General features: G+C 44.8%; 1 protein-coding gene across 1 annotated transcript in view; it reads left to right on the top strand.

Annotated features, from left to right (window-relative positions):
* AGBL1 (ATP/GTP binding protein like 1) overlaps positions 1-15433 on the top strand; it is a 582976-nt gene that overhangs the window by 91886 nt on the left and 475657 nt on the right. The window contains exons 2-4 of the mRNA XM_032391919.1: positions 7137-7200; positions 8924-9070; positions 11771-11902. Coding sequence (XP_032247810.1) covers positions 7137-7200; positions 8924-9070; positions 11771-11902 — 343 coding nt within the window. The remainder of the gene's footprint in view (positions 1-7136; positions 7201-8923; positions 9071-11770; positions 11903-15433) is intronic.

Raw genomic sequence — 15433 nt, 5'->3', positions numbered from 1 at the left:
GGAAGAACTAGTCCTCCAGCAGGGGGCAGCAACTTGAGCAAAGTTTTGCAGTCACAGGTACCTGTGATGGACTTGGGGCATGGTTGCTGGTCCTGTGTGGTCGGTAGGCTCAGTGCTGGGGTGGACCGAGTGGCTGCACGTGAGCCTCACAAGGCTGTGTGATGTGAAGGGTCTTAATTACATACTATCCTGAGGAGTGACGGGGAGGAAAGCAACTGGGAGCCGCAGATGATTTCAAAGCAAGGGAGCAAAAATGCGAAACCGTATTTGAGAAAATTGCAGTTCAAAACCCCACAGACTGTGAGAGACACTGTTCTTCCAACTGCTTACCTCTCCCTGAAAGCTTGGCAGAACCAGTTTTTATAGGAAAGTCTTAAACAACAGGGGATTACTCAATGATTCATTTAAAGGGATCATTAAAAGAAAATTGAGGCACATCACATCCTGCCTTCTTTAATTGCTCATTTATTATTACAGTGGGTGAGGTAATGGCTTTGTGTTATTCTTCTAAATCGTGTAAAATATTTATTGGTAAATATAGCAGTGCATAAATTAATGCCACTTGAGATTTGGGATAGCATTTTTTCCTCCACCGAGAGCCATCATTTTTATTTAAAGAAAAACAGTATTGTGCTGATTCATTCTGGCTCAGGGCTGAGTGAGAGCATTATGAACACAACATCTATAGGACGATGCTGTCTTTAGCTTCTGTGAGATGGCTGGCCTTCCAGTGGTTTGTGAAATTAATTTCTTTCCTGTTTATAAAGACCATAATGCTTGTGAAGAGGGCACGTGGAGGTGTGAAATTTTCTTCTTTTCTCCATCACATCAGAATTCGGTAATGAGCTACCTAACTAACAGTGGCTTTTATAAGTGCGGGTATTTATTATTTCACTTGTCTGAAAGTGCACAGATAGGTGGTTCCATAGAGTTGACTCAGTGGCTTCACAATGTCAACAATGACCCAGGATCATATCCTTATACAACAGTGTCCAAAAACAGGAAAGAGAAATTTTTTTTTGCCTTGTTTTGTTTTTAATGTTTTCTCTCTTTTATTAAATCCTGGGGAAAAAAAAATCTTTTTGGAATCTCAGTAGATATTTATTTAGGTTTCCTTATCCAGATCCGGGCTTAGACTCACCTCTAAATCAATCACATGAAATGGGGAAATGCTCAGAGGAGATGCACAGGGGCCCTTTCCTCGGGCAGGGGAGAGTCTGATGTGCATGCTCTGTCAGCACACTGCTGCAAATGGGGTTTTCTTGGAAGCAGTTATAGAGGGATGTCTCAGGCATGTGCAGCCAAGTGTGTTGGCCACAGGTCAAACCAATTTAGGGGTGGTGATTTAGGACATTCTGCATGCCCAGCTCTATATCCCTGCTGACAGATACAACAGAAGTATATAGAACAATGCCCGTTCTCAGGGAGCTTTAGTGGCCATTGTAATAAAGCAGGCAATTCTTAAGCTGGAAATATTAATTCAACACAATATATGGATGATCTATTACACCTTTGGAGATGGGGAATCAGAGATGAATAAGACCTAGTTCTTGCCCACAGGAATTCACAATTCCCTTCACCATCTGCCTCGTTCAATCTGGTCATATGGAAGCAGTTTCTTCCCCGGATGTCACCACACTCTGTCATGCTTCCCTCTGAGCACACAGGGCTGCAACATAGCTGGAACCCTCCCCTCCCACCCCCTTTCTGCCTGGCTTCTCAGAGTAGGCGCTCACGGACCTGGCTAGGTTAGTGCTCCTTCCCTGGATCCTTGTAGCATCTTCCGTTTGTCATGGTCTTTACCATCCTAGGTCCTGATCGTGCGCCAGGCCTGGAGCCCCGTGAAGGCAGATTGCGTTTTGATCAATTTGCATCCTTAGCCTGGTGCCTGGAACGTAGATGGTTTTAGTGAATGTTTGTGGGATGAGTGCATGAATAATTGAATGAAAGGAAATTAAATCTGGATCTTTTATTCCTCTTCAATAAGTTTCTACTGTATTAGTTTTTCTCTTTTCCTCTTTTCCTCATCTCCCCATTTCCTCTCTTATGTTCCGTTTCCTGGCTCCTCATTCATAATGAATTCATGAATCCAGCATTTTACAAGTTACCCAATATGAGAGCCTGGCCTTTACCTTTTATCCCAGAAAGAAGAGCAATTTTGGGGGCGCTGGAGGTGGATCCAGAACCATTAGTGCCGATCAGGAACACCATTCCAGGGACTTAGTTTTTTACTGTGAGCCACCTTTGGGTCCACTTTTGAAGGGCAGCAGTCCTGCCATGATATTGTGATTTAGAATAAGAAATAAGAAATATATACACATTTTTAAGATTTTATTTTTAAGTAATCTCTACACCCAACGTGGGGCTTCAACTCACAACCCCAAGATCAAGAGTCTCATGCTTTACCAATTGAGCCAGCCAGGTGCCCCCTCATTTTAAAAAAAATTATTACAAGTTAAACCCAGAAAGGACAGTGTTCAGAAAATTCCTAGTGATACACCTGGGTGGCTCAGTCAGTTAAGCATCTGCCTTCGCCTCAGGTCATGATCCCAGGTTGGGGCATCAAGTCCTGCCTTGGGCTCCTTGCTCAGCAGGGAGCCTGCTTCTCCCTCTCCCTCTGCCCCTCCCCCTCCTTGTGAGCTCTCTCTGACAAATAAATAAATAAAATAAAATTAAAAAAAGAAAAGAAAAAAAACTCTTAGCTTGGTGATGTAAAAATCAACAAGAGTAAACTCTGTTTAGAATGGAGTGGAGAGGCAAGCATGGGGAGCTCTCACGCCCTACCACTTGTCAATTGCAGACCCAACAAAAGAGACTTGCTTCCCAAGGAGATACACTTAACCACTTTACTACCCCAGCAGGAGGAAGAAATTTTCCTTCCGCCCCTAGCAACAGCCCAGCCAATGAGAGACCGTCACAACTCAGCCAATGAAAAGTCCCTATATTTTGAACTCCTAGTTTACTCCAATGGCTTTTTTGTTTATAGTGGCCCCGCCCAACGTCCCTCTATAAAAGAGCCCGGCTCTTCTTTCTTTTCAGGACTTCCCTGTAGTTTTTTACTGACCTTCTTGTTCCGGACCGCGATTCTCCGCTCTTCCCAAACAAACCCAGTTTTGCTGGTAGAATAACTGGCAGTTTTATTTTTAAGGTTAACAGTGAACACGTGGAGTTGCTCCGGGAGAGCGCAGAAGCTCCCAGCCTTTTCTCCAAACTTTGCCCCGCGCATCTCCCGTCTGGCTGTTCCTGAGTTACAACCTTTTATAACAAACTAGTAACCTAGTAAGTAAAATGTTTCACTGAGTTCTGTGAGCTGCGCTAGCAAGGTAATGGAACCTGAGGAGGGTATCTTTAATTTATAGCCAGTTGATCAGAAGTACACTCGGCCCCGAGCAACGTGGGCACTGACGCCCCACGCAGTCAAAAATCCTTGTATAACTTTGGTCTCCCCCCAAACTTAACTAATAAATAGCCTATGGTTGACTGGAAGCCTTCCTGATGACATAAACTGTCGATCAACACATATTCTGTGTGTTACACGTATGATGTGCTGTATTCTTAAAGTGAGGTAGAGAAAATTCGATTAATAAGGAAGAAAAAATACATTTATAGCACGTTACCCGTGTATGTGGACGTGTGCAACTCAAACTCGTGTTGTTCAAGGGCTAGCTGTATAGCTAACAACCTGGACTTTGAGGCTGGAGGCTGAAGCATGGGGCAGTGTTGTAGGACTGAACCCCTAGCCTGTGGAATCTGATGCTGTTTCCGAGTAGATAGTGTCTGAATTGAGTTCAGTCCAGTCGTAGGACCCACAGCTGGCCTCCAGAGCATGGTTTTTTGGTGTAGGGACCCCCGTCTGCAAGCAAACACACATGGGAGTATGTACCAGAATCAAAGACCAGCAAACTCCCCAGAATGGTGGCTCTGTTGCTCCTTGGTTTGTGTTCCCAGATCTGGGGAGACTCTGGAGGGTCAGGGAGCACTGACATTGTGCACATGTATGGATGACGTTTGCTGGAGGGTGGCACTCACCTGATGGGAGACATTAGCCGAGTGCCTGCTGAGACTGCCCTCCTTAAGCCAAAGCGCCCAGTGGAGATGTCAGAGCAAAGCCAAATATTTTTCCTGGGGACGTGTAGATATCAAGTCCCTAAGGATCCCCAGATGTCTCATCACACCTGGAATAGGAGTTGAAGAGTTAACTTTTGCTATTTTAAGCTCATTATGGATTTTTAAAAAAGATTTTATTTATTTATTTGAGAGAGAGCCCTCGAGCAGTGGGGGAGAGGCAGAGGGAGAAGCAGACTCCTGGCTGAGCAGGGAACCCAACCCGGGGCTCGATCCCAGTACCCTGGGATCATGACCTGAGCTGAAGGTAGACACTTAACCGACTGAGCCACCCAGGCGCCCCTTGCTCATTATGGATTTTCTTTCTTTTTTTTGCATTGATTTTGATTTGTAAAAAATATAGCATTAAACTATCATTTATCTTGATTACTTCCTTTTAAAACTAAAATTTTGCACCCAAGCTAGTGCCTCACTTGCCTCATCCTAGTCCTGGTCCTGGCTGGGGAGTTGAAGTGTGAGTTCCTGGAAGGTGTTAAGCCCAGGATTGGAGAAAGTGTAAGCACCACTCTGCCTTGGGGTGTGGTATTGGACTTCATGGCTTCTTTATGGTTCTGTTTGGTTGCATTCTGAAAAACATTGCACGCTTTCCCTGGAACAGCCCCTGTTCCAGGTGCTGGGAATACAGATATGCACAAACCTTGGTCCCTTCTCTAAAGATTAATATAGAGTGGGGGTAGGGTGGGAAGCATGCCAGTACCAGTGGTCCGTGCGCTGTCAGAGGTAGCCCAGAGTGATGTGGGGAACAGAGAGACCCCAGACCCAGCTTGCAGGGGGTGGGGGTTGGAATCCTATGGGAACCTTTGGTATACTTGAAGGATGAGCTGTCATTGACCAAGCTTCAGGAAGAGGGAACAGTGTGATCACGGGTTCAGAGGCAAGAACCTATGTGGTTGAGCAGGAAATAAGTAGTTCAACGTTGTTGAAGCATGTACTTTGGGCAGGGGTGTAGTAGTGAATGATAAAGCTGGAGAGGTAAGTGGGACAGGACCATGAGGAGCTTTGGAAACCCTATTAAGGAGCTCTGACTTTATCCTACACGAAGGGGGGAGTTATTGAGGTCTTTGAAGCAGATGGGGAACATGAGACTTACTAATGTGAAGATTAAAGCTTTGCCTTAAATAACCTACCTAAAAAAATGGCATATAGGGTTCCTTTTCCTCCACAGTCTTGCCAACATTTGTTATCTTTGGTCTTTTTGATGAAAGCCATTGTTGTAGGTCTGAGGTGATCTCTCATTGTGTTTTGATTTGTATTTTCCTGATGATGAGTGATGGTGAGCATCTTTTCATGTACGTATCGGCCATCTGAATGTCTTTGGAAAAATGTCTATTCAGACCTTTTGTCCATTTTAATATTGGATTATATGTTTTTCTGCTATTGAGCTGTATTAATTTTTTATATATATTTTGGATATCAGTCCCTTATCAGATACTTGCTTTGTGAATATTTTCTCCCATGTTGCCTTTTCAATTTATTGATTGTTTCCTTTGCTGTGCAGAAGCTCTTTCTTTAGTTTATTATAGTCCCAATTGTTTATTTTAGGTTTTGTTCTGGTGTCTTACCCAAGAAATCATCACCAAAACCCATGTCAGGGATTTTTTTTTCACCTGTGTTTTTTTTTTTTCTAGGAGTTTTGTGGGTTTAGGACTTATATTTGAATCTTTGATCCATTGCAAGTTAATTTTCTTGAGTAGTATAAGACAGGACTCCTAGGTATATATACAAAAGAATTGAAATTAGACTCTTGGAGAGATATCTGCACACCCATGTTCCCTGCAGCATGCTTAACAATAGCCAAGACATGGAAGCAACCAAAGTGTCCATCAACAGATGAATGGATAACGATAGTAATCTTTAGAGAAGGGACAAAGTTTTATGTATATCTGTGTTCCTAGCACCAGGAACAAAGATTGTTCTAGGGAAAGTGTGCAATACATGTTTTTCAGAATGCTACCAAACTGAACCATAAAGGAGCTGTGAAGTCCAACACACATACACACACACAGGAATATTATTCAGCCATGAGAAAGGAAGTCCTGCCATTTGCAACCTTGAAGGCATCATGCTACGTGTGGTAAGTCAAACAGAGGAAGACAAATACTGTAGGATATCACTTCTGTGTGCAATGTAAAAAAGCTGAACTTGTAAAACAGAGAGTAGAACGGTGATTACCAGGGCCCGGGAGTGATGAGATTTTGTACTACCTTAGGTTTCTCTTGAGAAAATAAGAATTCATCCTTACTACTCGGGGACGTCTTTTCCTCAGAACAGTTTCATGGATTTCTGTTTCTGTTCTCTGCCCTGTATTTCAAATGAATCTAAGCCTGCTGGCCTGACAACTGCATGGGCTTGACCTGCAAAGCCCCTTCTCACTTGGCTGTCTCTGCATAAAGTATTGATGTTTCATTTTTTTTTCATTAATTTTTTTTTTTCTGTTTAAGAAACACATTCTTCTTTTTTAAAAATTTTAATTCCGGTATAGTGAACATACAGTGTTATATTAGTTTCAGGTGTACACTATAGGGATTCAACAATTCTGTACATTACTCAGTGCTCATCATGATAAGTGTGCTCTTCATCCCCATCACCTGTTTCCCCCATCCTCCCACCCACCTCCCCTCCGGTCACTGTCAGTTTGTTCTCTGTCGTTGAAAGTCCGTTTTTTGGTTGGTCTCTTTTTTCCCCTTTATTCGTTTGTTTTATTTCTTAAATTCCACATATTAGTGATGTCCGTTGCTTATTCTTTCGCCCATCGTGCTGATGTTACTATGAAATGGGTCCCCCAAAAGGGGTCCTGAAGGCTAAATACGGAGGCAGAGCCCCTTGGGACCCTTGTCTCCTGGGTCCCCTCATGGCCACCATTTAAGGAACACCCTGTCAACTGTTTCTCACAGCCGGAGGCCTTTCTCAACAGAAGGGAACACAGCCCTGCCATGTCCATGGGCGTCCCTGACACACCGCCTCTCTCGTGCTTTCCTTCATAAAGATGGCTGCCTGTGTTTTCATTGCAGAGCTCCTCAGACAAGGAGTCCATCCTGACCATCCTCCAGGTTCTCGGGGATCTGCTTTCTGTTGGTGAGTAGGAGGAGGTAGGGGCGGGTGGCTGTGGTGTCTCCTGGAATCTGGTGGGGCTGGGGGGTGGCGGTGGGGGTGCTCCGGTTCAGGTTTTCTCTCAGAGACAGAATCAGCAGCCCATCATTTTCACTGAGATTCATAAGACCCCAGAGTAAAGTGGGCTGGTTGTACCTCAGACTTAGTCAGGTTTCTTTAGTCTTGTCACCCACCCTACGGTGACCCAAACTTAGGAGGAGGTTCGGCTCTGGGTGGTTTCTCATCTATGGTATCTCATCTATGGTTAACCCAAGGTCCTCCAGGGGTCTGTGGCTGTCCTCGGAGCGAGCTACCCCTCCCCTTCCTCTACTCCCCTTCCTCTACTCCCCTCCGTTGGCCCATTTAGAGAGCCAGGTATTGGCAGCTTCCTAACATATGTCAAGTGCAGATGGGAATATGAGGCAGGAGCTCAACTTCGCGGTGTGGTGAGCTATTAAGTCTTCAGAGAAAAGGTGACAGAATTCACTACACTGGAATCAACTAGTTAACTGGGGCATCCCTCTGCTACCTCACTTCAGTGTGAGGGTTCTGGAAAATAGACCTTCTTGGACATTTCCACATTCGCTCAGTTTTCGTTTCTACGTATGCCAGCCACATTGCTTTAGGAAGAAATATTTACACCAGACAACACCAAAGGGAACGTCACTCCAAAGCCAAGACGCCTCCCATTTCAGTTCCGGGAGGGCGGGTCCCGTCCTAGTGAGGTTTTCCCATAGGCTGTGCTGCCCTCCGATGGCAGGGTGACTTCCCTGCAGGCTTCTGAGTGTGGTACCCTGTGGAGGCGAAGCCTCTTGTCTTCTGGGATGGTGCCTCCTTCACTTTGTCCAGAGGTGCCTGGAGCCCTTGGAATGAAACCCTGGGGTTGTCCCTCCGATATAGGTGCTGATTATTGCTCCCGTAATAGAGGATGAAACGCCAGAGGGTCTTCTTTGCTGATAATGTCCCACCCTGTGGGCCACCTTGTTAGATCAACCAGGTGCAGTGTGTGGACAATCACTGGGGTCCCCTTCCAAGTTGAAATGTAATCCCTGCTTTTGAGCTTGTCCTGGGGCAAGGTGGGGGAGGTCCCTGTTCACAACTGTTAGGTAGAAAGACCAATATACCTGATCCTAGCTCCAGGCCCTTTTCAAAACTCCTGACACGGATGAGTGGATGTCTGTTTCTTAAAGAAGCACTCTAGCTATTTCCATATATTCCTCTTGTTGGTTACTGGAGGCCAGCACCACAAAACTGTTATATCATCAATTAAATTATTCCAGACAAACTATCATCCCAATCCCGGTTACAGAGGATTCAAGCCTATACCAGAGGGATACTGATATTCCCTCTTCTATTAAGGATATGATTCTAGGTAAGCCTATATTCCTGTTTATGTACATATGTACAAGTACACATACGTACACCGAGACTCCACAGGTTCTCAGGGAAAGTGGATTCCATTTATTATAGCTGCTGCAGGTGGACACACCTAGGTTCTTAAATATTCCATTATTTCTCCATTTCTCACCCCCACCCCAATCCTTTACCTAAAAGCACAGCTTTATACAAGTTCCTTCAGAAACCACACAATTTTGGTTTCTGGGGCAAATGAACTGCTCTGTGCTCTGTCTCTGTGGGGTCTGCTTTCTGTGCCAAGGAAATGAAGGTGATTATTCGGGGCCTCACTCTCCTCTGCTTTCTCCCTCAGGCACCGACCGAAGGATTCGCTACATGATCAGTAAAGGGGGCAGCGAGGCCCTTCTGCAGACCCTGGTGGACACAGCCAGGACAGCTTCTCCAGACTATGATGTCCTCCTGCCCCTCTTCCGACTGCTGGCCAAAGTTGGCCTACGAGGTACCCACACCCCCCCAGATCTAAAGATGGCTGAAAAGGCACTTGCGGGGTTGTTATCATGAGAGCAATTTGGGAAACTCTTGTGGGGATGTGCAGGGAGGTCCTAGACACTTTGGTGGTGGTGCCAGGACCAGCCCCACAGGAGAGGTCATTTTGTTGTCCTGGATGTCAGCAAATCCAAGGTGCTGTGCTAGGGCGGGGCCTTGAGCAGGTGTGGGCTGCATGGGGCATGGAGCAGATGGGGGACAGAGGGGAGGTGCTCCCAGGCAGATTTCAATCACTCTAACAATAAACAGAACATTTCTATGAACAGAATCTTACACGGAAGCTCATTATATAAGTGCATGAGTTTCCTGGGGCTGCTATAACGAATTATCACAAACTGTGTGGCTCCAAACAACAGAAATGTATTCTCTTACAGTTCTGGAGGCCAGAAAGTCTGAATCGAGGCTGTCGGTAGGGTTGGTTCCTTCTGGAGGCTCTTTGGGAGAATCTGTTCCATGCCTCTCTGCTAACTTCTGTGTTTTCAGCCGTCCTTGGCGTTTCTTGGCTTGTAGACACGTCACTTCCATTTCTATCTGCGTCTTCACGTGGTGTCCTACTCTGTGTCCTTCTGTGTGTCCTCTCCTTCTTACAAGGACATTGGTCACTGGATTTAGGGCCCATGCAAATCTGTGTGACCTCACCTTAAATAATTAAATCTGCAAAAACCCCATTTCCAAATAAGATAACGTTCTGAGGTTCCAGGTGGACATGAATTTTGGGGAGGGGGGCAAATTTTCAGCCTTTTACTGTAAGCCACATGGAAGCGGAGCTTCCCTAGTAGAAGGGAAGATAGGAGCCTAGAACTCTTTCTACCATACCCATTTCTTTTTGCTCGAGAAGACCCCGAAACACCTCCCTAAAACCTTAGAACTTCTTGGTGCACAGTTTAAAAAGCCTGCGCACTCAGGATGCATGCAACCCTTGCAAACTAGTCATAACAGTCAAGCTCCCGTTGTGGGAGGTCTTATATAAATCATAGTGGGGGAGCTCAGGCGCTGCAGAAGGTGGACCTGTGTTGTCCAGTGCAGGCAGCGGCGGCCACAGGGGAGCAGGGGCTCAGGGACACTCTGACCTTGCATTGTCTGGATCTCTGCTTTGAGTCCATTCAATACACCACAAGTCACGACCAAGACCCAGACATCAGCCAGCACCCGTGTGAGTGTGTTCTCGACAAAACCAATACAATCCATTCATTGAATATTCAGCCAGGGATTTACTACATGTCTCCTGGGGCTGGGCACAACGCTAGGCGTTGGGAACACTGGTGACCAAGGCAGATAAGGGGCCCACTCTCATGGAACTTACCTTCAAGTGGGGAAGGGCAGAAAGTGAATAATTCACTAGGCAATAGCAGAGTATGATAATTAGCTAGTAGCTGTGAGGGAAAAAAAAAAGGGTGATGTTCCTCCAAGATGGTGTGGTCAGGGAGAGGTGACATGTGAGCCAACACTTGAAGGGTTGTAAATAGTATAAACTGGGAAATCAAATCTGAGTTTCAGGCCTGGCCCTGACACTAATTAGCTGTGCACCCTAGGGCAAGTTATTTACCCTTTCTGAGCCACTGGTCCCTCATCTACAAAATGAAGGTATCAGTCCTTAATTCTAAGGTTGCTGTAAGGATTAAGTGAGGTTGTATGACACCTGCTTAGCATGTGGGGCCTGACAAACTAGTCATGTAGGTTTCATAGAAGAGAAAGAGATGCAGGATGGATCATGGCCCTGATTCCCAAGCTCTGGACCTGGATAGTACTACTGACATTATTATATCACCGCAGCTTCTGCCATCACCAGATTGTAGCCCTCACCACTGCCATGCAGGCTGCCGGGGGCTGACCCAAACAGGACGGAAATGAGGTTGGCAGCTCAGGAAAGGAGCCTGATAGACGCCTCTGTTCTGGTGAAGGGATCCGGTCATATTAGTTTGGTTGCCATCTTTTGTTGGTGTTCTTTGGTCTAGAGGTGGATATTGGTAAACCAGGTTTAGGATATTGTCTCTGTTTTACTCATTTCTACCTGCAGTGAGTCTGATAGCAATTCAGGAAAATTACAGATAGAATTTTGCTCTTAAATATGTTCGAATGCATTTCTTTGAAAAGAGACATTTTCCTGTATAATCCTGATACCACGATTACAAATCTAACAAAATTAACAATACTTAAAATTTAAAATTACTGTGTAATTTATACTCATTTCAATTTCTCCAAATGTTTCCCAATGGGGCAATTACAGACGTGTTCAAAGAAGGATCCAATCAAGTTCCACACATTGCATTTGGATGTTATGTACCTTAAGTATCCTACATTCCAGAACTATCATAAAGGAAGAAATTTACACCCTACTAAACTGTAGTTCACGTTTGAGGACAGTCAGAAACACGCTTACATACAGGGTGTGGGAGTCCTACAGTCCACAAGGCCTCGTGTAAATATTACTTGAGGAATGAATGGACCCTATGTACACCCTGCCTTAGCTCTTCTGGGCCATCTGGTTCCAATGGGGACATACTTAGTAGCATTTTCTGGTAGATTGGAAAAGTCACATTGGCTATGATCATTCTCTTGCCTGTTCCATCTTTGCCTTCCTGTGCCCCATGCATTGTACAGCCTTCAGAATTAATGTGAAACACAACTAAGATGGATTGATTTATATTTCTAGATAAAAAGTTTGGACAGAAGGCACTAGAATTGGAAGCACTCGATGTGACATTGATTCTGGCCAGGAAAAACCTGTCCCACAGCCAGAACCTCCTTCACTGTCTCTGGGCTCTGCGTGTGTTCACCTCTAGTGGTAAGTGCCTCAAATTGTGGCTCTCTGGGGTGGCTTCCAGACTGGGCCGGGACACCTAGAAACCATTTAGGGGCTGGGGTTGGAAGGAGGGTCTGGGTGGAGGATAGATGTTGTCCCAACAAGACAAATAAGTCTACAGGGAGCCTCACGTTCTAGAGGCTGTAGAGGTGAAAAGTGCTTTCTTTGTCTCTTCTTCATCCAGGTAGAACTCTTGAGCTCATTCTTGAAGTTAGATGTCAGTCTTGTTTTCCCTTGGGAACCACACATTATAGTATTCTAGGTCTCTCTATTAGTACTACAGGGTGAGAAAAGACCCATGGCAGGAGAGAGCATAGGGCTTTATTTAGGCCTTATCATATTCAAGGCATAGGGCAATGTCAAGAACGACCCTCACATCACAGATCTCCCTACTATGTCCCCGAAGTTGCCTGTTGATCACAGCATCCTTTACTAAAACATCTTTACCTTGTTTTATCTCTCAGTGCTTCTCAACATAGTCCTTCAGGTAACTAGATGCATCATAGCACATGGGTTCATACTTATTTGCTGTCTCCTGATTTGGATTATTTCAGATTATCATAACAATCCTATATCTACATTTACCATTTTATAGCCAAGAAGAGGAAAATGAAGCTTGGAAGAGAGAAACAATTACTTGAGTTTATACAGACAAGTTTGGGGGCTGAGTTTCTAACTCCAAAACTCATGTTTACTCTCCATATGGGGACACTTGCTATGAACAGAGTAGATTCTGTACCTCCCATCTCACATAGAATGGACACAGACTTTATTTCTCTTTTCTGAGCCCCTCTCCTGCACAATGAAAGTGATGTAATGCTCTCTAGAGGAAAGAACATGGCTCAGAACCAGGAATACCTGGGTTCGACTTTGATTTCATTCCTTGGGAGTCCTATGGCATGGGCACTTAACCTGTTTACCTCAGTTTCTTCCTTTATAAAATTATAGTGGTTAATAAGAGCTCCTAGACTTGGTAGATGGGATAAGTGAGATGATGTTCATGGGTATGTCTGTCACATTGTAGTTGATCAATTAGTTTTCCTTCCCTGCTCTATTCTTTTCCCTTAGTCCTTTGAAATAATGGGAAAAGCACACCTAAGAGGAGTGAGGAGGTGACTTTTCCCCCTAACTATCCTCAGAACTACTAAGATAGTTAGTGGGGTCCTATTTCATTGGTTAATTCCATTAATAACCATGGAGGACCCATAAACATAAAGTATTTTCAGGAAAAAACAAGATAGGTCCTTGACTCCATGTTCATGGACAGAACCTCCTCCCACACTCATATATGTTGACCAGAAAATCAGAGAATGTTTGGGAGAGGCTGAAAAGATCTGTACAAACCCATCTTTAATTAAGGAAAACCCAAGTGAGGAGCTGTGGCTTTGTGTAAAGGACAACTGTCATTAATGAGCAGCCGGAGGGTGAGCCACCCCCACTTGGAGCTTGCCAGCAGCAGAAGATTCGAAGTATCTCATTTTAGTTTCCTAAAGAACAATTAGGCTGAATAACTTACCTGTCTTATTATGTATATTGGTTATAGAAGTCTGGAAGACTTCCTTTTAGCAAGGAGCTCTAAAAAATGTTGGGAGTTGCCTGCAGGTGTGAGGAGGTGGCCATTTGTCTCACATTCTAAGACTACATTTATTGTCCCAATGAATTGTTCCCTAAAGGTTATTTTAGAATTTATACTATCACTGTACATTGACTTCACTGATGAGAAGCAAGCAGAGTTCACAAAGTCTGTGGATTGATTGCTGTCTCTTTGGTGAATTGTTAGCCACTGTTGAATGTTCCAGAAAGCTTTCTAAACAGCTCCTATCTGTGGAAGGAGTTGGCTGGAGCCATAGTGGGGCTGCCACAGCCAATGAACCCTTTGGCAGCTCTCTACCGGCCAATGGGGATGTTGATGGAGCTGCCAGAGGTCTGACCTTGGGCGGGGAGCCAGCAAGGAAGAACTCGGCAGGGTGTGTGCATATGTGTGTGTGTGTGTATATGTGTGTAGGGGTGGTTCTTATTGTTCCCATCTAAAATCCCATCCGTCACCTTCCTTGCCAAGGGCCACTCAAAATCTAAATTCCAAGTCTAAGGTCTACCATGTTAGAATCTGTGCTCCTAAAACTATTTTGTCCCTAACGCTACTTAAGACTAGAATTTGCTGAATGATTTGCCAAGAGATTGCTCCAGCATGTTTTTCCAGTTTAGAAATAAAGAACTGAATTAGTAGCCATGAGAGTGGAAGATTGATGGGCAGGACTAGGATGCCAAATCTCTGAATTTTGATCCAGGCTGCCTGTACCAGCCTCAGGAGGGACATATGCATAGAGGATGTTCCAGGAACACGCAGACTCTGTAATCACTAAGACATCAGCCTCAGTCTCTCTCTGGTGGACTGTACTGGGATGAACTATATTAGAGCCCCCAGATTTCCATCTATTCTTCTTTCCCGAGGCTTGGAGCAAGCCAGGATAAGCCTCCCTTGTTTCTCTCTCTTTGTTTCTCCATGACTCCCTTGCTCCCACTCATATTTCCTGGAACAAGGCTGGTCCAAAGCACAAGGCATTCCTAGGCCTCGATTTCAGCACCCCCCCCCCACCCATTATGGTGGAGGAAAGAGACAAGAGAGTCCCACCATGGAAAATCCCTTCTTTCCTTCTTTCCCTGAAACTTCTGCCCCCTGCCAGACTGATTCCATTTTGTCTCTTGGAGGCACCCCTTATTTTTTTGACATGACCAGAGCTCTTCCTAAAGTGAGCTGAGTGGAGCAAGGAACTGCGGATGCTGCAGAGAAGCCAGGACATCATTGGAGATGAGTGTGATGTCCAGAGCTTTTGGGTCCAAAATTTGTATCTGAAGCCACTGGGCTGACCCGATACCCTTATCAGTTATTTTCTGTCATTCAGATCTATGGCTTTCTTTCTTTCTTTTTTTTTTTTTTAAATAACCATCCAGTTGGGCAAAAAGGCAAAAATTTCCCAGGCTATTGACCTCTGAGGAGGAAGAATTGATTCTTCCCTGATGTGCTAGTAGATGGGGGCACAGTTAAGTCTGAGACTCAGTCATGGGAGATCCAACTACGAAAGCTGTCGGGGAACTTGGAACCAGGGTGCAGAAGAAAGGGGGCTGCCTTCTTTATTAGCTTGCCCCTAAAAGTTTTAAAGGAGTCAGTCCAAGTTGGATTGAACCTTAACCCATCCACCCATGACCTTTCTTCATTGTGAAGTCTCTCAATGGCAGAATGAGTCTAAGGAACTATCTTGTAAGATACTGGCAGTGTATGTGTGTGTGTGTGTATGCCCTTGTGTGTGCCTGAGTGTACGTGTGCGTGTGTGTATGTATCACGGGGGAAGTTGATGGTGGGTGAAAGCACTTGAATTGAAACTTAAAGATCTACTTTCAGAAAAATCTGCTTGGCATTTGCTTTGACTATTCTGAGTAAGAATACAATGAAGAAGTACATTGGGCCATCAGGAATGAAAAACATAATTTCATGGCTTGGGCCCCCTTTGAGAA

The sequence above is a fragment of the Phoca vitulina genome, unplaced genomic scaffold (genome assembly GCF_004348235.1).
Source record: "Phoca vitulina isolate PV1807 unplaced genomic scaffold, GSC_HSeal_1.0 scaffold65, whole genome shotgun sequence".
Taxonomy (NCBI): Eukaryota; Metazoa; Chordata; class Mammalia; order Carnivora; family Phocidae; genus Phoca; species Phoca vitulina.
The sequence above is the reverse complement of the archived record's forward strand: the minus strand, read 5'-3'. Positions and strand labels throughout refer to the sequence as shown.